The sequence below is a fragment of the Lampris incognitus genome, chromosome 9 (assembly GCF_029633865.1).
Source record: "Lampris incognitus isolate fLamInc1 chromosome 9, fLamInc1.hap2, whole genome shotgun sequence".
Classification (NCBI taxonomy): Eukaryota; Metazoa; Chordata; class Actinopteri; order Lampriformes; family Lampridae; genus Lampris; species Lampris incognitus.
The window spans coordinates 48763683-48790620 of NC_079219.1; the positions used below are offsets into that span (position 1 = coordinate 48763683).

Consider the following 26938-nt stretch of genomic DNA (forward strand, 5'->3'; position numbering starts at 1 on the left):
TTTATCAGTTTTCACCCTACGGACGCGGATAGTGGGCCAACTCACAGATTGCTGGTTGTAATCTCAGGGTGTCTATAGCCAAACCCACAGGAGCGCTGCCGCTGTACAGTTGTTAGTGGTGGAGTCGTGCCAGATGAATCCTAAATCACCCCTCTCTTCTGCCGCCAGCTGGCTACCTCCACTGGAGGGTTTTAATCTATGGCTTTTCCAAGGACTTGTTCTGCTGTTGCTTTCCTGAGGTTCATCAGCTGAAGCTGTGACGTACGGATGTGATGGTATATGTAATGGTAGCATGCCAGCCTGCTGGACCTGGTTCATCTCACAGTGATTAAAACCTCCTGTACTGGAACAATGACCGACAATATTAGAACAAGTTCCATATCTAAACACTTTCAGTTTAAAAGATAGATAGATAGATAGATAGATAGATAGATAGATAGATAGATAGATAGATAGATAGATAGATAGATAGATAGATAGATAGATACTAATTACATATAGATACTAACTACATAGATAGATAGATAGATAGATAGATAGATAGATAGATAGATAGATAGATAGATAGATAGATAGATAGACAGACAGACAGACAGACAGACAGACAGACAGACAGACAGACAGACAGACAGACAGACAGACAGACAGACTGATACATAGATAGATAGATAGATAGATAGATAGAGAGAGAGAGAGAGAGAGAGAGAGAGAGAGAGAGAGAGAGAGAGAGAGAGAGAGAGAGAGAGAGAGAGAGAGAGAGAGAGAGAGAGAGAGAGAGAGAGAGAGAGAGAGAGATAGATAGATAGATAGATAGATAGATAGATAGATAGATAGATAGATAGATAGATAGATAGATAGATAGATAGATAGATAGATAGATAGATAGAGAGAGAGAGAGAGAGAGATAGATAGATAGATAAGATGGATGTAATGGAATATAGTGTGCAGTCTCTATGGGTGCATTTTGTCCACATATGTAAATTGCAGACTCCGTCATAGTGTGAAAAAAGATCATGGAAACATGATAAGAGTTAAACATATCATTTTATGTCCTCCGTACTCCGGCAGGTTTGATCTCGGTACTCTGATTGGGTAGTGCTGAAGTGGTGCACAAGGGCAGAGAGACAGCAGCTTGCGTTCGGTGATGATGAGCACCCGCATGCACATCATCTTTGTCTATGGCTGTCATCTCCTGTCGCTCTGCTGTTACGCCGGCTGAAGGAGCAAATGTTGGGTTACCAGACAGACTCACTGTGAGACAGACCGACAGACAGACAGACAGACAGACAGACAGACAGACAGACAGACAGACAGACAGACAGACAGACAGACAGACAGACAGACAGACAGAGCTGCAGTGGAAAATGAGAGAGGGAATGGAGAGCATAGATGAAAGGTATAAGACACAAATTAAGGTAAGGTTGGAGATAGATGGAGGTTAGCAGGTGCATTTCTAAAGGGGGGCACAGAGGGGAGAAAGAGAAAGAGCAGGGGCTGAAAAAAAGCAGAAGGATAAGAGCGCTGTTCGAATTATGTAAAATAGCTGCGTGGGAGGGAGGAGTTTCTGCATGTGTGTGTGTGTGTGTGTGTGTGTGTGTGTGTGTATTTGTGCGTATGCTTCAGTATTACTGTGTGTTTGTAACAGAATAGGCTGGGAATGAGCTAGAAAGCAGAGAGAGGGAGAGAGAGAGAGCGAGAGAGCTTGAAAAAGACAGACTGTCTGAGAGGTTGAGTAAAATAAGCCACAGAGCAAGAGAATGGAGGGCATATTACAGAGAGATTTTTGTAACTTCAGATGGGGTTATCGCAGATCTTTCTCATAAGGGCCAAATGGTAAAAGAAAAAGACAGGAAAAGAAACGAGTATGGGGAAGAACAAGGTAAAGATGGAGAGATGGAAACAAGACTTGAATATAACTCTTTTTTGGGGGGCTACTCGAGCTGTTACACTTTCCGGTTGTAAACAGCTGCATCAGAAGTTTTGTGACTTCCCTGTTAAATCAACCGACCGTATGCCGCCGTCCTCATTAAACCAAAGCTGCAGTCTAATTACTGTACAGGACTTAGTCTCAGCGGGACAGACGCAGGCACACTGAACGCAAACAAACACACATGGACAAACCACACATGCATTATGGGAGGGCAGCACAACATTTGAGATGGGCAGTATGTTATATGAGTTGTGTACAGCACACACACACACACACACACACACACACACACACACACACACACACACACACACACACACACACACACCAGGTCACCCTATAACTTGTGGGGATCCCTCATTGACTACATTCATTCCCTAGCCCTCAATCCTACCCTTAACCATCATAACTGCATGGCTAACCTTAACCCTTACCCTAACCTTAACCCTTACCCTAACCTCAAACCTTACCATAACCTTAACCTTAACCCTTACCCTAACCTTAAACCTTACCGTAACCTTAACCATCATAACTGCATGCCTAACCTTAACCCTTAGCCTAACCTTAACTTTAACCCTTACTCTAACCTTAACCATCATAACTACATGCCTAACCTTAACCCTTACCCCAACCCTCACCCTAACGCTGACCCTAACCCTAACCCTAACCATCATAACTGCATGCCTAACCTTAACCCTTACCCTTACCCTAACCTTAACTTTAACCATTACCCTAACCTTAACCATCATAACTACATGCCTAACCTTAACCCTTACCCTAACCTTAACTTTAACCCTTGCCCTAACCTTAACCATCATAACTACATGCCTAACCTTAACCCTTAGCCTAACCTTAACCTTAACCCTTACCCTAACCTTAACCATCATAACTACATGCCTAACCTTAACCCTTACCCTAACCTTAACCCTAACCTTAACCATCACAACTGCATGCCTAACCTTAAACCTTAAACCTTACCCTAACCCTAACCTTAAACCTTACCCTAACCCTAACCTTAACCATCATAACTGCATGCCTAACCTTAACCCTTACCCTTATCCTAAACTTAACGTTAACCATTACCCTAACCTTAACCATCATAACTACATGCCTAACCTTAACCCTTACCCTAACCTTAACCATCATAACTACATGCCTAACCTTAACCCTTAACCTTAACCCTTACCCTAACCTAAACCATCATAACTACGTGCCTAGCCTTAACCCTTACCCTAACCTTAACCCTGACCTTAACCATCATAACTGCATGCCTAACCTTAAACCTAACCCTAACCCCAACCCTAACCCTAACCCATCATAACTACATGCCTAACCTTAACCCTTACCCTAACCTTAACCTTAACCCTTACCCTAACCTTAACCATCATAACTACATGCCTAACCTTAACCCTTACCCTAACCTTAATTACCCTAACCTTAACCATCATAACTACATGCCTAACCTTAACCCTTACCCTAACCTTAACCATCATAACTACATGCCTAACCTTAACCCTTAACCTTAACCCTTACCCTAACCTAAACCATCATAACTATGTGCCTAGCCTTAACCCTTACCCTAACCTTAACCCTGACCTTAACCATCATAACTGCATGCCTAACCTTAAACCTTACCCTAACCCGAACCTTAAACCTTACCCTAACCCTAACCTTAACCATCATAACTACATGCCTAACCTTAAACCTTACCCTAACCTTAAACCTTACCCTAACCCTAACCTTAACCATCATAACTGCATGCCTAACTTTAAACCTTACCCTAACCTTAATTACCCTAACCTTAACCATCATAACTACATGCCTAACCTTAACCCTTACCCTAACCTTAACCGTCATAACTGCATGCCTAACCCATACCCTAACCTTAACCCTTACCCTAACCTTAACCCTTACCCTTACCCCAATGCTAACCTTAACTTCATCCTAATTCTAACCTTAACCCTAACCTTCACCTTAACCCTTACCCTAACCTTAACCTTGACTTCATCCTAATTCTAACCTTAACCCTAACCTAAAATAGACCATTTCCTCATGGGGACTCATAAAATGTCCCCACAAGGTAAGTGGTTTCAGGTTTTTCAGGAAAACCTGGTACACTGACACACACACACACACACACACACACACACACACACACACACACACACACACACACACTATAATGAACTGTAATAATGATTAATAAATGAGTAACAGGGTATAAAGATCTTACAACACACGTTAACGTTGATGGAGGTCTCTAACAATCTCTTAACAACCAGTAATACATCTTGGGAAGTTGTATCGAGTGTCTTCTTCTGTTTTTTATCTTAACTTAAGCCCTCCTTATAGCACTTTCCAGACTAGACTGTCTAGACCAAAAGATTGGTCCTAGTCTTGAACCATTTTGGACTTTATGGCTTTTGCACACCAAGTTTGAATTTTTCATTCAAAAATGCCACACGTTGAAAAATAAATACGACCTCATGTTTTGTCCCATCAATTTTCCACACCAACTCCAAAAAAGTTATCTGGCATAAATGTTTTCAGAACAGTTTCGATTTTCTGCCTTTTTTTTTGTTTTGTTATTGAATCACCTCATCAATAAGCTCCCAGAGGTTTTTCAGTTGCCGGACCACGATGAAGGGTTGGGGGGGGGAAATGCATGTGAAAAATTCAGACTTGGCAAAAAGCCTTTAACCTTCATATTTATTCTAATTTAATGTTGTTTTCACATGTACTTGTTTTTCTTATAATGTTATTAGTAACAATTATTCAAAATGATAAGATGATCATTCATATTTTTAAGCCATCTTAGGTGTGTTGTAAAAGCTCATACTTGCCCATCTAATCATTTTTTAATCACTGTTTACAGCTGCTCAGTATAAAGTTTGACCAAAATAAATGACCAAAACTTGTTCATGACAGTATGTTTGAGATAGACAGACAGGCAGGCAGACAGACAGGCAGGCAGAAAGATGGACAGACAGACAGGCAGGCAGAAAGATGGACAGTCAGGCAGGCAGACATAGACAGGCAGGCAGAAAGATCGCTAGACAGACAGGCAGGCAGGCAGGCAGAAAGATAGACAAGCAGACAGTCAGACAGACAGGCAGGCAGACAGACAGACAGTCAGAGAGGCAGGCAGGTAGAAAGATAGACAGACAGTCATACAGATAGACAGGCAGGCAGAAAGCCAGACAGACAAACCGACAGACAGCCAGTCCAATAGGCAGGTAGGCAGCCAGATAAAGGCAAGCAGGCAGACAGACAGACCTACAGGCAGGCAGAAAAGCAGGTAGGCATACAGATTGAGATCTGACAGATGAGGCGAACAGACAACAGTATGGACGGGATTTGTTCCTTGGCAAAAATGGACTTGCTTGTATTTCTTTTTTTTGGGGGGGGGTAATATATTACTGTGTTCTATTTTCTACCTTTCTATGTATTTTACGATATAGTAACTTTATGGTAATCACTTACGCGATTTATGATACATATTTGACTGAACTTATGATGTATTGGATTTAATCTGTGCCTGTATTAGACTGATTTTGAAGTTTCTAGTTTTTGCCCTTTTCATGGAGGCATGCTCTGTTCCCCATGTGGGTGTGTCAGTGTTGTCCAGCTCTGCTCTGATTGGTCAGCTTGACTCTCAATCATATAGATCACAATCACCTGAGTGATGAATGTGTTTGTGTCTATATATTGCTTGTTCTACTTTATGGTGGTGATTTGACAATGCCTGACGAAGATCTCTGTTAGATCACAACGTTGCTCAATTAAAACTTCCGGGAGCCGTTAGTACATGTATTTCTATTGTCTGATTTTTGCCTGTAGTTTGATTTTTAATCTAGCATCTGTAATAGTTTTTTGGATGTGCATACCCTACACTACTACAACTACTACTTTCGGCTGCTCCCGTTAGGGGTCACCACAGTGGATCATCCGTTTCCATTTCTTCCTGTCCTCTGTATCTGCCTCGGTCAGCCCAGCCACCTGCATGTCCTCCCTCACCACATCCATAAACCTCCTCTTTGGTCTTCCTCTTTTCCTCTTCCCTGGCAGCTCCATATTCAGCATCCTTCTCCCAATATACCCAGCATCTCTCCTCTACACATGTCCAAGTCATCGCCATCTTGCCTCTCTTGCTTGTCTCCAAACTGTCCAACTTGAGCTGTCCCTCTAATACAGGGGTCAGGAACCTTTTTGACTGGGAGAGCCATAAAAGCCAAATATTTCTAAATATATTTCATTGAGAGCCATATAGTATTTTTAACGTATAATAAATTAAATATGTGTTACTTTTAATGCGACTTCTGGTGCTGCATGGTTTTGCTGATGGCCTTGTAGTCTGGTTCATACGTGGTGAGGTTGAGCTTCATGCAGGCGTTGAGGCTTCCATCAGTTAAACGTGAGCGTAGGTTGGTCTTAATGTTCCTCATATGCGAGAATGACTGCTCACATGCATATGTAGAGCCAAACATGGTCAATACGGCAATACTCACACGCTGCATTGTGTGGTATGTCACAGGAAGCTCGTTCCAAGTTTTAAGAATCAGCTGGTCTTCAGGTTGAAGATTTTTCATTTCTGTCCACTTGTGTTCCCTCGCCAGCTCTGCTCGCTGTTGCGCAAGACTTTCCAACTCTCCATTAAGTGACTTGAACTTACTCATCCACATGTCTGATGCCTTCAGGTCAGCAACTTCCAGCTCAAAGTCTCCGATAGAGACCCCGGGGATGCATGTCAGGTCGATTTTGTCTACTGCACACTCATGTGGATGAGTGATGAACTTGAAAAGACCAGTGCGCGCACGAAATTCTCCAAAACGTGCTTTGAATGACTGCAGGAGATTGGACGTAAAGCCAGCTAGCTGCTGGAGATCCAGATGTTGAGTGGAGTCACTTGCTAAGCATGCATCTCTAAATTGTTGCAGTCTTTCAAAGTGCAGAAGACGACCTGTTTCAATGTCCCTGAGAAAGACTTCCAGCTTGCTTTCAAATGCAAACACTGCTTGTTGAAGGGATGAGATTGTATTTCCAATACCTTGCATTTTCACATTGAGCTGGTTCAGATGGCCAGTTATGTCCACGAGATAGTGAAACTGCAGGAGCCAGTCAGTGTTGTCTAGCTCCTGACGCCTTTCATTTCAAGAAAAGTCCGGATTTCACTCAGGCAAGCCGCAAAACGGCTGAGCACCTTCCCCCTTGACAACCAACGCACGTTGCTGTGTAAAAGCAGACCGGGATAATGATTCCCAACTTCTTCTAACAGAGCTTTAAACTGGCGATCATTTAAAACTCGGGCAACAATAAAGTTGACCACTCGAATGACCAGCGACATCACCTCACCAAGCTCCTGGCCACACGTCTGAGCGCAAAGCGCCTCCTGGTGCAGGATGCAATGAAAACTTAGGATGGCTCTCTTTTCATGTTCACGGAGAAGCGCTACAAATCCTTTGTTCTTCCCCAACATACAGGGTGCACCATCAGTACAGACAGAAATAAGTTTATCCATCGGTAGTTTTTTTTCTTTAGCAAACTCCATGAAAGACATGAATAAATCCTCTCCTCTTGTTGTCCCTTTCATTGGCAAAACAGCCAAGCTTTCCTCACGCAGTGTGTCACCTGCAGCATACCTGGCAATGATACTGCACTGAGATAGATGGCTAACGTCTGTTGACTCATCTAACGCGAGAGAAAAGTATGTCCCGGCGTTTATGTCCTTAATTTGTGTTTCCTCGACTTGATTTGCCATCATGATGCTACGATCGTGCACAGTTCTTGCTGACAGGGGCATGTCTTTTATTCGTTTGATTATCTTGTCTTTATTTGGGAAGTCATCAAACAGTTCATTGGCCACATCAAGTATGAATGTTTTGGCATACTCGCCATCTGTGAATGACTTTCCATTCCTTACTATTGCCAAAGCCCCCGCAAAGCTAGCGGAATTCCCGTCCCCTTGCTTGGTCCACACACGTAGTTGCTGCTGACTCGTTTGCACTCTCCGCTGTAGCTCCTTGCATGCCCTTTTCCTGCTGTCCCCCGCTGGATATTTCGATGCAAATGAAGCATGGTGCGTATCGAAGTGCCGCTTTATATTTGACCGTTTCATCGATGCAATTTTATCATTGCATATTAGACATACCGCAGATCCTGCTCTCTCCACAAATGCAAATTCCTCTGTCCACGCAGCCTGGAATGCACGGTAATCATCGTCTTTTTTTCTTTTCGCCATCTTTTCCGTTACAAGGGTTGAAGCGGATAAACTAGTTGGCTATCTGATAAAATTGATTTCTTCACCTTTACAATGACCCGGACATGCTCGCGAGCCATTGGTTCCCGACCCGACCCACGGGTGACCCGTGACCCGTGAAATTTATCTTCAAAACTAATTTCTGTTTACTTTAAAATGACACAGTATTATTAAGAAATATCACAAGTATTTTAAAATCAGTTCCAAACTGATTTTTTTGAAAAAAAAAATTTTTTCAACTCAAAATTGTCTGGGAGCCATATGCCGTCACCGGAAGAGCCATATATGGCTCGCGAGCCATAGGTTCCCGACCGCTGCTCTAATATAATCATTCCTAATCCTGTCCTTCTTCATCGCTTCCAGTGAAAATCTTAGAATCTTCAACTCTGCCACCTCCAGCTCCACCTCCTGTCTTTTCGTCAGTGCCACTGTCTCCAAACCATACAGCATAGCTGGTCTCACAACCATCTTGTAAACCTTCCCTTTAACTCTTGCTGGTAACTTTCTGTCGCAAATCACTTCTGACACTCTTCTCCACCCACTCCACCCTTCCTGCACTCTCTTCTTCACCTCTCTTCTGCACTCCCCATTACTTTGGACAGTTGACCCCAGGTATTTAAACTTACATGCATTCCTCACCTCTACTTCTTGCATCCTCACCATTCAACTCTGCTCCCTCTCGTTCACGCATATGTATTCCATTTTGCTCCTACTGATTTCATTCCTCTTCTCTCCAGTGCATACCTCCACCTCTCCAGGCTCTCCTCATCCTGCACCCTACTCTTGCTACGGATCAGAATGTCATCCACAAACATCATAGTCCACGGAGACTCCTGCCTGATCTCGTCCGTCAACCTGTCCATCACCATTGCAAACAAGAAAGGGCTCAGAGCCGATCCTTGATGTAATCCCACCTCCATCTTGAACCCGTTATTCCAACCTGCACGCCTCACCATTTGCCACACTTCCCTCATACATATCCTGCACCACTCCTACATACTTCTCTGCAACTCCCAACTTCCTCATACAATACCACACCTCTTTTCTCGGCACCCTGTCATATGCTTTCTCTAAATCTACAAAGACACAATTTAACTCCTTCTGGCCTTCTCTATTACTTCTCAATCAACATTCTCAAAGCAAACATCGCATCTGTGGTGTTCTTTCATGGCATGAAACCATACTGCTGCTCACTAATCATCACCTCTCCTCTTAACCTAGCTTCTATTGCTCTTTCCCATATCTTCATGCTGTGGCTGATCGACTTTATACCTCTGTAGTTGCTACAGTTCTGCACATCGCCCTTGCTCTTGAAAATCGGTACCAGTATGCTTCTTCTCCACTCCTCAGTCATCCTCTCACTTTCCAAGATTGTGTTAAACAGTCTAGTTAAAAACCCCACTGCCATCTCTCATAATCATCTCCATGCCTCTTAAGGTATGTCATCAGGACCAACTGCCTTTCCACTCTTCATCCTCTTCATAGCTTCCCTCACTTCCTCCTTGCTAATCCACTGAAGTTCCTGATTCACTATCCACACATCATCCAACCTTCTATCTCTCTCTCATTTTCTTCATTCATCAGCCCCTCAAAGTACTCCTTCCATCTTCTCAGCACATTCTCCTCGCTTGTCAGCACATTTTCATCTCTATCCTTGATCACCCTAACTTGCTGCACATCCTTCTCAGCTTGGTCCCTCTGTTTAGCCAATCGGTACCAGTCCTTTTCTCCTTCCTTAGTGTCCAACCTCTCATACAACTCACCATACGCCTTTTCCTTTGCCTTTGCCACCTCTCTCTTAGCTTTACGCTGCATCTCCTTGTACTCCTGTCTACTTTCTTCATCTCTCAGATTATCCCACTTCTTCTTTGCCAACCTCTTCCTCTGTATACTTTGCTGTAATTCTTCATTCTACCACCAAGTCTCCTTGTCTTCCTCCCTCTGTCCTGATGATACACTAAGTACCTTCCTAGCTGTCTCCCTCACTATTTTTGCAGTGGTTGCCCAGCCATTCGGCAACTCTTCAGTACCACTCAGTGCCTGTCTTAACTCCTCCCTGAACTCCACACAACAGTCTTGCTTCTTCAACTTCCACCATTTGATCTTTAGCTCTGCCTTCACTCTCTTCCTCTTCTTGATCTCCAAAGTCATCCTACAGACCACCATCTGATGCTGCCTAGCTACATTTTCCCCTGTTACCACCTTGCAGTCTCCAATCCCTTTCAGATCGCGCCTTCTAAGATATAGATATATAAGATATATAAGATATAGTCCATCTGTGTGCACTTTTCTCCACTCTTGTATGTCACCCTGTGTTCCTCCTCCTCCTCTTGAATTATGTATTCACCACAGCCATTTCCATTCTTTTCGCAAAATCCACCACCATCTGCCCTTTGACATTTCTCTCTTGACACCATACCTACCCCATCACCTCCTCATTACCTCTGTTCCCCTCAGCAACATGCCCATTGAAGTCCGCTCCAATCACCACTCTCTCCTCCTTGGGTACCCTCTCCACCACTTCATCCAACTCACTCCAGAATTCTTCTTTCTCTTCCATCTCACACCCAACTTGCGGGGCATATGCACTGATAACATTCAGCAATACACCTTCGATTTCCAGCCTCATACTCATCACTCTGTCTGACACTCTCTTCACCTCCAGCACACTCTTGACAAACTCTTCCTTCAGAATTACCCCTACCCCATTTCTCCTCCCATTCGCACCATGGTAGAAGAGTTTGAACCCACCTCCAATGCTCCTGGCCTTACTCCCCTTCCACCTGGTCTCTTGCACACACAGTATACCTACTTTTCTTCTTTCCATCATATCAGCCAGCTCTCTTCCTTTACCAGTCATAGTGTCAACATTCAAAGTTCTGACTCTCACCGCCACACTCCTACCCTTCATCCTGTCTCACTGCGTCTGGGCATGCTTTCCCCCTCTCCTTCTCCTTCGTCCAGCAGTAGCATAGTTTCCACTGGCACCCTGCTGGCCAACAGTACCGGTGGCGGTCGTTGGTAACCCAGCCTCGACCGATCTGGTATGGAAATCTTATTTATGATCCGCATATTTGATTTGGCAAAAGGTTTTCACCGGATGCCCTTCCTGACGCAACCCTGCCCATTTATCCGGGCTTGAGACCGGCACTAAGAATGCACTGGCTTGTGCATCCTCAGTGGCTGGGTTCCCTACACGTACCCTACATGCTGTTTGTATTTGGACCTGAGCAGACATATGGTGACTAGTTAGAGCCTGCCTGTCTATTCTGTCAGATTTCCACTTGCTGACTGTTTGTTTACTTGTTATCCATCAAGGATTTGACTGTTTATTCTCTTCCTGGCCAACACTGTATATTAAGAACTGACTTGCAGGTGGAAGTCAATAAGTGCTTTGTTTGTTTAATACCTGCTTGCTCCTCCGCACCTCCAACACACAACTTTTACACACACACACACACACACAAACAGGTGCACACACACACGCACACAGAGAAATACAGACACCTATACACATATAGACACACACAGAACGATATACTGAGACAAACATAGAGGTGGACACTCACAGACACACAAACTCACACACTATACTGTGATGTCTATCCAGAAGATCTCTCCCTTTGGAATTCTCGCACCTATTTTACCACTCTATTCCCCCTAACACACACACACACACACACACACACACACACCTGTTCTGCACTAGTCTCTTATGCCTTAGTTCCAGAGGATGGAAGAAGATACTGTGTGTGTTGTCTCTGTTTCTGTGTATGTGTGGGTGACAGATGGAGATTTGGGTGTAACCTCCCATAGACTTAGGCCTTGTTCAGACTGCCAGCCTAGAACCACTTTTTATTTATTTATTTATTTATTTTGTGGCATATTTAGATTGCATCCAGATTGATTTTATGATTTTAGAAAGTCTGGATTGCAAAAAAAACCAACAAAACAAAACATGTAATACGATTTTTGCAAATCTGATCAAACCACATTTGGAGGTGGTTTGAAATGCGATTCCAGATTTCGACAGATGCATGTCAGTCCGGATGCCCTGGCCACCCAAATTGGATCTCAAACTATATTTTCCATCACACACAATGACGACGTCAAATCCAGAGTGCCCACTGTGGCTGCAGCGCAGAACACCACAGTGTATGCAGCCTCCTCCATCACTGAGTGTGTGGTGCGACGGAGGAGTTCTGCACTGCGACTTGACAGCATGATTCTTTGGAGGGCGAGATGATGGAGCTCCATTTCTCATACTTCCGCGTTAGTAAACCGCCTCACCAGTGTATGTAGTCGCTCACGCCTACGTCGTTACCACAGCAACCTGTGCAGATAGGTTGGTGATGTCTGGACACACAAATCTGATCTGATCATTTGCAAATAACAGTGTGGACAGTCTGTCTTAAAGATCTGATCTGATAAACAAATCTGATCTGCCTGAACAAAGCCTTAGTTGTGCTTTCCTGACCTTTGACCTCCCTCCAGCTCCCCCTGGATGATCACTCAGTCAAAGCTCTCTTGTGGATTTCTTTAATACTCTCTCTCTGTCTCTCTCTCTCGCTCTCTCTCTGTCTGTCTGTCTGTCTCTCTTTGGCTTTTGAATTGTCCCCTTCTGTACCGCTGTCACATACACACATGTACCTCTATCAAATACATGTTTGTCTTGTCAGACTTGTCTGTCTCTCTCTCTCTTTACCTTTTGCTGCTTTCCTTTTTTTTTACCTCTATCACATACATGTACCTCTATCCCATAAATGTATCTCTTTCTTACCTGTCTATCTCTCTCTCTGTGACAGACCACCGCGCCCGGCGGAAGAGCATCGCCACCGGGAAGCAGCCAAGCATGGAGGTCCCCCCCAACGCCCCCCCTCAACCCTTCCGACAATCCGTGAGTAACCCCCCATGTTCCCGGCCTCGCTCGCTGCCTCCCTCCCTCTCCCTTCCTCTCTCGCTCCCCCCGCCAGCCTTACAGCACACCTGCGGCCGCCGTGCCAGCGGCACGCCGCCCCTCCCCTTCCCCCTCAGCCTTGCCCTGCCCCCCATACCCGGCCCCACCCTCCTGCCCCGTCATCAGTGGCGGTGGGGCTCCAGGAAGGAGCCTGGAACGCCCCCGCTGCCTCGCTCACTTCCCCTCTCCCCCTCCCTGCCTTTCACCCTGCCTCACTTGCCTGCCACTGCCCGCCCCTCCTCTTTCTCCTCCTCCCCACCTCTCTCTCTCTGGGGCGGAGACTGGGGGGCTGCCGGCTCGAGTTCAGCGGTGGGACTGCCTATCTCCCCACTGCCCCCCATCGAGGTACGCAGGATTCTAGCATGTGTCTGGAATGTATGGAAGTATGGAAGATTATTTTCTTTTTTTTTTATAAATTTATTTCTGATTTTTCCCTTTTTTCTCCCAATTTAGTGGCCAATCGATCCCTATTTTAATTCAAACACCCACCCTCGCACTGTATGCGTTCGCCAACTGCATCTCTCCGGCCGGCAGTCTCGAAGGAGACCGCCTCGCCACTTTCGTGACAAGGCGACTCCAAGCCGAACCACTGTTTTTCCGACACACACAGAGACGCATTCACGTGACGAACACAAGCCGACTCCGCCCCCCTCCCGAAGACAGCGTTGCCAATGATCGCTGCTTCGTCGAGTCCGGCCATAGTCGGATCTGACGAGACCGGGGCGCGAACCCCAGTCCCCAGTGGGGAACTGCATCGACACAGAGCCGATGCTTAGACCACTACACCACCGCGGACCGACGGAAGATTATTTTCTATATTTCCTGGTCTTAAAGATTTATGGAAATTACCAGGAAATGGTGATTTAGTGTATGGCGAAAGAAATGTTTCCAAGAATTGTCTTTAAATCATTTTATTTTGTTTTTAAAAGCTTTATCAGTATTTTTGCAGTAAATGTGATGATTGGTCAGCATACGTAGCCATAGACAGTGGATTTAACTTTCCTCTGAGAGTCAGTGGTGAAGAAGACTGCAGCAGCACTGACCTAACAGCTGACGGATTGTGATCCCGGACAGCTAGCCTGTCCACGTTCATGGGAAATGCAACTTACTGTTTTTGGGCGATTAAAATTGAAACAGATTGTTCCTGTTTATTTGCTCATAAGAAGGGCTGTAAAGGTTTCTTAATATTTGGTTAGAAAAAATAGAAATTAGCCTTAATGAAGTGCTCTTAATAATTGTGATTGGATCATTTGTCTTGTAGTGTAATGAGTGTAATTGCCCAGCACTTCAGCAGTCTTACTAGATGTCAAAAGGCACTTTGCAAACAAAGTTGAAGATAAAATAACGTCGCCCCATGACTTAATTAAACCTACAAGCGGCACAACTGACATTACAGCCCCCCAACTGTCAGTCCAAGTCCGGGAGACACAGTCTGGAAAAAGTCTTTAATGAAAATGTGCAAGACTCCTGGGTATATGAGACTGTAGTCACTGAAGAGGAGACTTTGGAGATGACCTCCACCTCCCGCGTTGTGATTTAGGCGTTTTCTTGCTTTTGGCATTGTGTACTTTGCAAGATTTGAAGTGTCAGACAGGCTGGCTCATCAAGTCAAAATTAGTCATGAAGAATATTAGCATAGGACCAGCAGATGGAGCCAAGTCCTTAGTCATCCCCCCACGACCGGCTTCAAAGCCGTCCGATTCATTCCAAATGGCAAGGTGTCTTCTGCCTCCAGTCATTCACCCACTGAACAATACTGTTACGCAAACGCTCACACACGAGTCTCTCTTTTTCCTGAAACAAAGTGGTTAGTGAGAGTGTTAAAATACACCAAGACACGTTGCATGTTTCTTATTTAAGCTCCAGAGTTGCACTTGCAACCAACTTTTCAATGTGCTTCATCACAGAGAGTAAGAGCTCTGTCGTGCACCGTGAACATGTTTCACCGCTACGAATGAGAAAATAATTTAAACAATTGATTTGCATTGAAACGCGTAAAGTTCCCTCTTTATTCATTTAAATTTTCTCACTCGCTTTCTGAAATGTAACTTTTCAAGTAAATTTATAATTTTGACAAGTTTTTTCTTTTGCTTTTACGTTTCTCGCTCCTAATATGACCTCACTCTCATTTTCTCTCAGTATGACATGTTCCATTTACAATATATAACACAACTTGTATTGAAACTCATTTATAACAAACTGCACCACTGTACTGTACATGTACTAGTGTCCACCCCTTATTTCATGCTGTTGGATTTTGTATGGCACTCTACTGCTAACTACTGGTCATCTTTTGGCACTGCAGGCTCATGTCGCTTGAATTTTTTGGTCTGTAAAATTTCTTGTAAAAATAAATGCATCAAATTGGTTTCTCCCCATCATGCATCACGTGTTTTGTTCATGTTATTGCTTCATTTTTTCACTATCTGTGCGGAAACAATCCCCCCTCATCCCTCTATCATCCCTCCATCTCTCCCCTTTGGCATATGTCAATCTTTTTGGGTTAATTGTCCTTGGCACCTCCTCGCTCTCTTTCTCCATCTGTTTCCCCTTTGTGGTTCATCATCTCCGCCTGCTGCAGAGTTTCCTTAGTAGAAGATTGAAGGGCTCTATCAAGAGGGCTAAGAGTCAGCCCAAACTGGACCGAACCAGCAGCTTCAGACACATGATCCTCCCCCGCTTCCGCAGTGCCGACCAAGACAGGTCAGTGTGTGTGTGTGTGTGTGTGTGTGCAATCCCTCCTCTGTTGCTCTCCCCGAGTTTTCTTCCTATTTTTTCTCTCTGTTAAAGGGGATTTTTTTTTTTTAGGGAGTTGTGCCTTATCCGATGCGAGGGGTCTAAGGACAGGATGTTGTGTTGCTGTAAAGCCCACTGAGGCAAATTTGTAATTTGTGATATTGGGCTATACAAATACAATTGACTTGACTCTTTTTGCAGGTGTTGAAGTCTGGAATAATGTACTATTGATTGCTGCATGTAGTTGTATCTATCTATCTATCTATCCATCTATCTATCTATCTATCTATCTATCTATCTATCTATCTATCTATCTATCTATCTATCTATCTATCTATCTATCTATCTATCTATCCATCTATCCATCTATCTATCTATCTATCTGTTATGGTTGTTATTTATTTATTTATTAATTTGGATTTTTCCCTTTTTCTCCCCAATTGCAATTGGCCAATTACCCCACTCTTCCGAGCCGTCCCGGTCGCTACTCCACCCCCTCTGCCAATCCGGGGAGGGCTGCAGACTACCACATGTCTCCTCTGATACATGTGGAGTTGCCAGCCGCCGCTCCTCACTTGACAGTGAGGCATTTCACCAGGGGGACGTGGCACGTGGGAGGATCACGCTATTCCCCCCAGTTCCCCCTCCCCCCTGAACAGGCGCCCCAACCGACCAGAGAAGGCACTAGTGCAGTGACCAGGACACATGCCCACATCCGGCTTCCCACCCGCAGACACGGCCAACTGTGTCTGTAGGGACGCCCGACAAAGCCGGAGGTAACACGGGGATTCGAACAGGCGATCACCATGCTGGCAGGCAATGGAATAGACCGCCATGCCACCTGGACGCCCCCTATTATACTATTGTTCTAAACAGAGGATTACATGGGCCGTGATAAACAGCCCATGTCTCTCCATGGCAACCACTTGACAGCCATATGGCGGCTGTACACACCATAATGAGCCAGTGTGGGAGATTTTCTTAATCATACCTTCTCTCCTCTGCGTCATTTACTTAATAGGGGCAATCTTGGCCACAGCTGACCTGAAGCCATGTTGCTGTTTGTAGTGTGAGAGAGTTGTCTTCCTGACTCACAGAAGCGGTTGGGCAGAAGTTGAGCAGGATGGACTCCGTGATGTAATTGTTGGACTTGAAGGTTTTATTGCATGTTGGCTTGGGATGTTCTTTGCAAATATAATGACATGCGCTCCAGGCGTACCCACCTAATATTGCCTGTATTGTTATATATATGCTAATCTTATTGTATTATTTTTATTTTTAGCTCTGTCTGGCATGGTATGTATGTTATATCAGCTTGCACGGTCCAACCTCGTGCAATTTTTGTAAGCTGTGTGTGTTTTTGTGTAAGCTGTGTGTGTTTTTGTGTAAGCTGTGTGTGTTTTTGTGTAAGCTGTGTGTGTTTTTGTGTATGCTGTGTATTTTTGTGCAATGTTATTTGTTCCACGGCATCAGTAACACCAGGAAAAAATCCCAACACGTACCCGAGCTTCTCATGATGGCATTGTTTACTGGCAAGTAAAGTGTTTCTTACTTCTGGAGGAGGAGGTATATTCATAATTGAAAGAAATTATAAAAACATAAACTTTTCAGTTTCTAATTAACACATTCTAGGTTGTGTGCCAAGTTACACTAAAATGGACACACAACTAACTATATGCAGTCAATTGTTTGTGCGACAGTGTTTGTTGTCATCTTGGGAAACATAAAAGATGATGAATATTGAAACAAGTTGCCGTTCGAGGGTTCAGGGGTGCAGTAAACTGGCAGTGTTTTATCGTCCCTGCCATATTTGTGCATTCTGAAAAATCAGACAACTGCAGCTGTTTCCATTCTCCCGCTGACAACGCCAGTCAAGTTGACCTCGGACTTCAAATGGGAGCAAGGTCACGGTGATCATCTAAACACGGGACAACAGTGCACTCAGGAGAGGCCAAAACCTTCCTCCGCCCAGGTGTCTTCCAAGTTGCACCTCTACATGATTTATTCATTTGGAGAGGCTGTGGATGTGTGTTGTCCCTGGCTGGTCCGAGCAGACAAGGTCACGGAGCCGCCGCTCGGCTCCAAGTTGCTTGCTCAGGTGTTACCAGCTGACAGTGTTTTCCTCACAGACGCTTGTGTGACTTTGGTTGTTTGTCAGGTGCTGGTTTGCAGTTTTTGAAACACACTTTGAGCTTCATCCCACGGGAGGGTTTATCTGTCCCCCCCCCCCCCCACACACACACACACACACAGTTTTCAGCACTTGGTCACTGAGTCAGTGAGTGAAGCAGTTGGGGTTAAAGTGCTTTGCTCAAAGGTACTTTGGCAGGTGCTGTTGAGCGAGTGGATTTGAACTCTTGTCAGCATTGTGTTTGTTGTACACTACATTATTTCTTTGTAGTCACTCCTTCAAACATCATGTCATGGATTTGACTTCATGTGGTGTTTTTATCCTTTTTTTCCAACATGATATTGATTTTGACATTTCATCTCTGTTATCAACCGTCCGCTCCTATGGAAGTGATTTGATTGATTGATTGATTGATTATATGATTGCTTTTATTTTGTTTGTTAATCATTTTGTTCACAAATAGGTGTACAAAATGGTGCTACACAAATAGGTTTTTGTATTGTTCTTCCTTCTCTTGATTATCATCATCATCATCCTCATCATAAGTCATTGTGGTAGCAGCACAAATTGCTATAGTTGTTTTGTGAAGTTGGGTTTTATTGTGTAGTGGTGGTCTGTTTTCACATCATGGTCCACTCATCAGTAAAAACATTAGAGGAACTCTGAACACGGTGTACTGTGTGTGGTATCACCTGCGCCGGGTTTGATTCTCAGATATGTTTGTGTGTGTGTGTGTGTGCATGTGTGCATGTTTGTTTGTGGGTGTGGATGAGTGTTCTCTCTCTTCACTTCTCTCTCTCGCTGTCCTTCACCTCCACTTTGATCTAATATAAACCTGCTTGCTCTTCTGTCTCCCTCTGACTTCCACTGATGTAGACACACACTTCCTCTCTCTCTCTCTCTCTCTCTCTCTCTCTCTCTCTCTCTCTCTCTCTCTCTCTCTCTCTCTCGCCACACACACACACACACACACACACACACACACAGGCATTTTCCCACCCTTTCTTCTACTCAAACTTATCTCTCCCCTCCCCCCGTCTCTAATATTTCTTTTCTAAACCGTGCTGTCACTCTCTTTTTCTCCGAAGGAGCCACAGTTTACATAACAACCTGATATCAACGCAGAGGTCTTCCTCACCGTGCCCCTCCAAACTCTCTCTCTCTCTCTCTCTCTCTCACTCCCTCTCTCTCACTCCCTCTCCCTCCTTTTCCATCTCTGGCACATTCTTACCCATCCTGACATGGCCTACCCATTCTCTTGCTTCTCCCCTTTATTTCTCTTAATCTGACTCATTCCTTTGGGTCTATTTTTGTCTCTCTCTCTTTCTCTCTCGTTCTCTCCATCTCTCTCTCTCCCCCACTCCACTACATCATGTAACCATTGCTCTGATGGTGAGCGTTATGACTGAACATACACAAATGCAGTGCAGGCACAGAAGGAAGGCAGGAGAGAGAGAAAGAGAGAGGCAGTCGGACACAGAGAGAGAGACATCTTAGTAGGACTCTACTTTTTCTATTTTTCTTTGGTTTCATTTCTTCCTGGTTTTCCCCTTCACACTTGTGGTTGCATGCGGTTCTCTCCCATCCTGTCTTGGCTTTGCTCTAATATGTCATCAGGTCTATCGCAAGTGGGTGTGTACTTCGCTCGAGTGTGTGTGTGTGTGTTTAAATGCAAGTTTTAATGTGTGTGTGGTGCGCTCCTGGAAGTCAAGGTGTATGCAGGAGTATGTAATCGATTGTGAGCGGGTGTGCCAGACCGGTTTTAAAGGCAGATCTGCTCACACGTTGCTTTGCATCCTTGGCGATGTGGCTGGAATGTATCTCGGCCGGACAAATACCTTCAATTGTTATATAGTCTGTGTGTTGTTATTTTTTACAAAATAATCAATACATGTAAAGAGAAAAAGCTGCTGAAATGTAAAACTATACATAGTTTTGTGGTACACACAAAGCTGCACAGAGCATCTCTGAATAGACATGTTAGTATTGCAGTACAGGAGCCCCAAAGAGCCAGTTAGAAAAAACAAAGTATCCAGTTTATGACTAAATTCTAGGTTTCTCTTTTTTCTTAATGAGTCTAAATGAGTTTTACTAAGTCAGATGAATTGCTAACCTGAATGAATTAGTTGCAGTGGTCACACATACACGATAGACTAAAAGGATGACTAAAAACAAAATGTATTTCTAATGAAGTAAAATGAAATTGCCATAAACCTATAATTTTAAACACATTACTCCCAAAGTTACATGATACAGTACTACTAATCTTGGTATTTTAGTGATCTCTGAATTTATCCTTGACAAACTTGTTTTTTTAAAGTATATATGATAACTTGCCACAATAGTGGCAACCAGGTCAGAAAGTTCAGCTGTAGGGCATCCGGGTAGTGGTTTATTCCGTTGCCTACCAACATGGGGATCGCCAGTTCTAATCCCTGTGTTACCTCTGGCTTGCTCGGGCGTTGCTACAGACACAATTGGCCGTGTCTGCGGGTGGGAAGCCGGATGTGGGTATGTGTCCTGGTTGCTGCACTAGCGCCTTCTTTGGTCCGTCGGGGGGAAACTGACTATCCTTGTAACAAATTGGCCACAATTTCGAACACTGACCATACACGGTCCAGCCATGTACTAGGTTTTGACCTAGTCTTGTAGAAATGAACAGAAGTCTGCCCTGGCATTACGTTGATAACATTTTTGGTACCTTTTACAGGGTTCAGAATATCTAACCAATTTCACTCTTCCAAATAGTTCCATCTCCCAAAGAGTCACCAGTGCCTCTGTGTACCTCCCTGTCTTTGTGTCTCTTACCATGAAAGGTTGATCAAATATACTGCCTTAGATATGTACTATTTTCTTTCTTGTTTGCAATGGTGTTGGACAGGTTGACGGACGAGACCAGGCAGGAGTCTCCGTGGACGATGTTTGTGGATGACATTGTGATCTGTAGTGAGAGTAGGGTGCAGGTTGAGGAGAGCCTGGAGAGGTGGAGGTATGCACTGGAGAGAAGAGGAATGAAAGTCAGTAGGAGCAAGATAGAATACCTATGTGTGAATGAGAGGGAAGACTGGAATGGTGAGGATGCAAGGAGTAGAGGTGACGAAGGTGGATGCGTTTAAATATTTGGGGTCAACTGTTCAAAGTAACAGGGAGTGCAGAAAAGAGGTGAAGAAGAGAGGGCAGGCAGGGTGGAGTGGGTTGAGAAGAGTGTCAGCAGTGAAGGGAAGGTTTGCAAGATGGTTGTGAGACCAGCTATGTTGTATGGTTTGGAGACAGTGGCACTGATGAAAAGAAGGAGGCGGAGCTGGAGGTGGGTTTCCTCTGGGGGCTCCGGTTTCCTCCCACAGTCCAAAGACATGTAGGTCAGGTGAATTGGCCGTACTAAATTGTCTCTAGGTATGAACGTGTGTGTGTGTTTGTGTGTGTGTGTGTGTGTGTGTGTGTGTGTCGGCCCTGTGATGGGCTGGCAGCTTGTCCAGGGTGTCTCCCTGCCTGCCGCCCAATGACTGCTGGAGTAGGCTCCAGCATCATCCCCGCGACCCTGAGAGCAGGATAAGCAGTTCAGATAATGGATGGATGGATGGATGAGGACATCGTTCAGGTCATTTGCTGAGATCATCCACTTTAATGCTATTAAGAAATAATTATGTTTTTTGTATTTGAACGGAGATGGTTAAATTCAAGTAAGGGTTGAAATAAGGTTAGAAATTATAATTTTATTGGGCATCCGGGTAGTGTAGCAGTCTATTCCGTTGCCCACCAACACAGAGATCGTAGGTTCGAATCGCTGTGTTACCTCCAGCTTGGTCAAGCGTCCCTACAGACACAATTGGCCGTTTCTGCAGGTGGGAAGCCAGATGTGGGTATGTGTCCTGGTCACTGCACTAACGCCTCCCTGGTCGCTGCACTAGCGCCGCTGCACTAACGCCGCTGCACTAACGCCTCCTCTGGTTGGTTGGGGCACCTGTTCGGGGGGGAGAGGAAGCATGATCCTCCAATGCGCTGTGTCCCTCTGGTATAACACCTCACTGTCAGGTGAAAAGCGGCTGGTGACTCCACATGTATCGGAGAACATATGTGGTAGTCTGCAGCCCTCCCTGGATCAGCAGAGGGGGTGGAGCAGCGACTGGGATGGGGAGAAAAAAAAAAGGGGGGGGATACAAAAAAAAGATCATTTTATGTATGTGTAACCAACCCACTGGTGCTGGAGCCTCTCTACGCACCCTGGGACTCTGAGTTGTGTTTCTTTTATGTGTAGTTGGGTATTGTGCAGAGAGAAGAAAGCACTGGACATGGGGGTTCTGAATTGTGGTTGAGACCTGGTGGCACTTTCTTGGCTCACGGCAGCTGCTGGTCCATAACCTTACGAGGTAGTCAAACAAACTCAGAGTTTAGAAAACATAATCCATTGCAAAAGTACATGGTGCAAAATAATAATCTGACACTGAAAACAACAAATCACTGCACGTTTAAATTAAACAAGACATTCATAACATATGATCTAGTGTAAAAATAAATTACATGACATAAGCTAGATAACAGACAACTGAAAAGCTAACTCGTCACCCTGCACCATTTCCACTGAGAGGGCACTACACTGGTAACACAGCAAGCTAGCAAACATTACGGCCAATGTTCACATAAAATCACAAGCACCCACTTCTCAAAAATCACACCAAAATATAGTTCAACATCTAAATTAACAAACCAGCCAAACAGATGGACTGGATGCGTGTTTTTAATTTAAATATTTTAGGGACACTGTGGGGTGCCATGCTTACCTTACGAGGTGGTCAAACAAACTAAGGAGAGAGGGCGTCGCATGCAGAACAGACAACAGACAAAGTGGAAGCACTGGAGAGCTAAAGGACTGCTGCGACTGGTAAAGCATGTTCGCTCTGCGATACCCCACCACGTTGAGAGCAACACTGAACAGCGGGGCAGCAGGGGAGATTGAACGCTGTGCTGATTTCCAGGCGTGTGTGTTTTAGCGCGCAGGCTACACACTGGAGGTGCGCAAGGAGCGGCTCTTACAAGTGCAAGTGGGTGACAATTTTGCTGTTGTTCTTCACCGACTGTTGGAATTAAAGCACTGGAGATCTTGGGTGGAGGGGCTGGAAATGGAGCTTGACTGTTATCAGCATTATTTGTTTGATGACTTCAACATGGAGGAGGATTTCTACAAGTCCACCGCACCCAGCGAGGACATTTGGAAAAAGTTTGAGTTGCATGCAACATCATAAAACCTCTTCTTTACAAACTGACCAGACCAAGTTAAAGCAATTCATGAGCAAACAATAGAAATAACGATAAAATCAACCTTCACATGCAGAATATGCCATGAGCAAAGTCGCAATACAATCGTATGCAAAATATGCCAAACCTTACGCCATAATATTGAGTATAGTAGGCCTAACGTTACATGAGCAAAGTGTGGTATTAACCAGCTATGACATGCCATCACAATATGTAAAATGAATATGCCAGCTTTGATTTGGAGTAAAATAAAATGCGACAGCTTACCTTATTAGACTACTTGAATATAAAGTCCATCCGTCGGTCCTTCTTTGTGACATGGGTATTGGCAGCATCATGCAGTTTGTCCTTGGATTTAAGTTCCATCAGAAGGCCTTTTTCTATGGACCTCAGTGCCAAAGCTCCCAGTCGATCCTGTCCCGTTGTGTTTCTGGTGTGTGTCTTGATGCACTTCAGGGCCGAGAAAGACCGCTCAACTGAAGAGGTGGACACAACGTCACTCTCGTCCCCTCCTGTAGCCATGCTTCGTAAACTTCGTCGCACTTGTCTGACACACGGACTAACATTAGTGATGTGCGATTCGATTGGTTTTAGTGATCCAGTAGATTTGGATCACCAGTGTGAAAGAGGCAGTCAATCACAAGTAATGGCTACTCAGCAACCGCACATCATTCTTTTATACGTGTGAGCCCACATCTGGATAGGTCTGGACTTCTAGAAGTATTTAGGGCGATTTTTTTTTTGTCCCACCTACTACAACAGCAAAATATAATTGGCTGATTCACCTGTCACTTTCTAAATAAACACCGTGCACAGGACTTCTAGCAGTCCTAACCAATGAGGGAGCCAGCCAGCTAACCCTTCCTCTGCCAAGAGACAACAACAACAAAATCTGATTGGATAACTCGATTTTCATGGTTTCGGGACAGTAACCCTTTCATTAAATTAGAAAAAAAAATAGAATTAGAAGAGAGAATTATTATTAAATGAAAGATTTTAAATATAGCATTTAAAATGCTGGCTCGGTGTGGCTGGCTCGGCGAAGCCGGCAAAATTCTGAAGGTAAAACATGTGGCCCAGCCACTGAGGCGTATACCGTTCAACCTAAGGGGGGCAGTAGAGGCCAAATAAAACAATTATTGGACATGGACATTATTGAACCGGTAACCGGCCCCATCCCATAGGTAAACCCTGTGGTTATTTTACCAAAATCAGACCATGATGTAAGGTTATGTTATGTCTAGACATGAGATGTGCAAACCAGGCCATAGTGAGAGAGCAATATCCAATCCCCACTGTGGACGAGATACTTCAAGGGATGAATGGCTCGACAGTGTTTAGTAAGCTAGACCTGAAATGGGGCTATCACCAGCTTGAACTGACCCGAGTCAAGAGAAATCACAACCTTTGCAGTGCATAACGGTGTGTACAGATAAAAAGACTAATATTTGGGGTATCTTAAGGTAGCAAGCAGTACCAACACATAATAGCTAATGCCTTGGCTGGAACTGAAGGTGTTGAAAACATCTCAGATGACATCATTGTGCATGCAGCTGACCGGGAAACACGCGACAGATGCCTGCAGGCTGTCATGACAAGACTGATGGAAAGGGGACTGATGCTTAACCCGGAAAAGTGTCAATTCAACATGTACAGGTTAAATATTCATGGGAATTTTGTTGTCTGAAAAGGGCATCGGACCAACGGCAGAGAGGGTGCCAGCGGTGGCAGATGCTTGAGAACCAGAGAATGCCGCAGAGGTGAGGAGTTTCTTAGGACTTGCAGAATCCTCCCACAATTTGCAACATTATCAGAGCCACTGCATTGCTTAACAGGAAAGGACACACCGTTCGTATCTGGATTGCAACAGAGAAGGTCATTCAAGGCGCTTAAGGAGGAGCTGGCTAGAGCTGGCACCTTAGCGTATTTTGACAAGGATGGACCAACCAAAGTGATAGCGGATGCCAGTCCGGTAGGTTTAGGTGCAGTACTGGTTCAGAACCAACAGGTACAGGAAGTGCCAATATGCTATGTGAGTCATAGTTTAACTGACTGTGAGAGGAAATATTCTCAGACAGAGAGAGAGGCCCTAGCTCTTGTATGGGCTTGCGAGAGACTACACTCCTGTGTATGCCTGAAGGTTTGATTTGGTAACTGACCACAAGCCATTAGAAATAAGATATGGGCCCCAATCCAAACCCTGTGCGCACATAGAGAGGTGGGTACTTAGGCTACAGCCATACAATTTTAAAGTGGTACACATCAGGCAAACAAAACATTGCCGACCGATTGTCACGACTGCTGGGAGAGACAGCAAAGCAAGAGAGACACGCCCCTGACTCAGATGATTACATGAGATTTGTAGCCATAAACGCCACCCCCAAAGCACTCACTACTAGAGAGGTGGAAGAAGCCTCTGCAACTGATCCAGAACTAATTGAAGTGGGGAAGGCAATCACAACTGGACATTTTGGAAACTGTAAAACCTATGCAGCAATTGTGAATGAGCTGTGCGTAGTGGGGTACCTAATGCTTCATGGAACACGTATCATGCTACCCACAACTTTGCATGCAAGAGCCCTGGCATTAGGACACAAGGAACATCTGGAGATCGTTGGGACTAAGCAACGTCTCAGGACCAAGGTGTGGTGGCCTGGCATGGATAAGGCAGCGGAAAAATACTGTAAAAGTTGCCACAACTGTCAGATAGTGGCCAGAACCGACCCACCTGAACCATTACAACCGACACCATTAGCAGATAGCCCTTGGCAGGACTTGGCCATAGACTTACTTGGGCCCCTGCCATCCAATCACTACATTCTTGTAGTAGTTGATTATTACAGTCGCTACTATGAGTATGATGTCATGACTTCCACAACAACAGAGAAGGTTATTGATAGCTTAGAGTCTATCTTTAGCCACCATGGTCTGCCTATCTCCTGCAAAAGCGACAACGGCCCCCAGTTCAAGTCAGAGTTATTCAGGGACTTCTGTTTGAACAATGGGATTAAACACCTGAAAACAACAGCAAAATGGGCTCAGGCTAACAAAGAAGTTGAGCGACAAAATGCATCCTTGATGAAGAGGATCAGGATTGCTCAGTCAGAAGGACTCGATTGAAAACGTGAGCTTAGAACACATGTGACCGTGTACAGGAGCATTGAGCACGCCACAAAAGGGAAGAGCCCAGCCAAGTTGCTCTTTAAACGCAAAATGATAGGAAAGCTGCCAGAGATCATGGACATGGAAGTCTGTGACCGGGACGCGGAACAGAAGGGCAAGTCCAAACTGTACACAGATGAACGGCAAAGAGCACGCACTTCCATGACACGCAGACATGGAAATGCGTGACCGGGACACGGAACAGAAGGGCAAGTCCAAACTGTACACAGATGAACGGCGAACAGCACAGTATTCAGAAGTGGACATAGGTGATACAGTTCTAGTACGTCAGGAAAAAGTGGACAAGTTAACTACCCCTTTCTATTCGACACCCCACAAAGTCATAAATAAGACAGGGATAAATGGGTCTGTGGTTGTAGTTGTAGAATCTCCAGAGGCAGCATGCTACTCTAGAAATAATAAAAGATACCGAATCAATGGACCAACAGAGTCACTCTCTGAGCAGGAGACAAAGGGAAGAGAGGACAGTACAGTGGACTCTGATACACGTAC

General features: G+C 44.7%; 1 protein-coding gene across 1 annotated transcript in view; it reads left to right on the top strand.

Annotated features, from left to right (window-relative positions):
- The window catches only part of syngap1b (synaptic Ras GTPase activating protein 1b), a gene marked incomplete at its 3' end in the record, with an annotated part of 199681 nt that overhangs the window by 91736 nt on the left and 81007 nt on the right, over window positions 1-26938 (top strand). The window contains exons 3-4 of the mRNA XM_056286999.1: window positions 12992-13488; window positions 15725-15846. Of these exons, the coding sequence (XP_056142974.1) occupies window positions 12992-13488; window positions 15725-15846 (619 nt within the window). The remainder of the gene's footprint in view (window positions 1-12991; window positions 13489-15724; window positions 15847-26938) is intronic.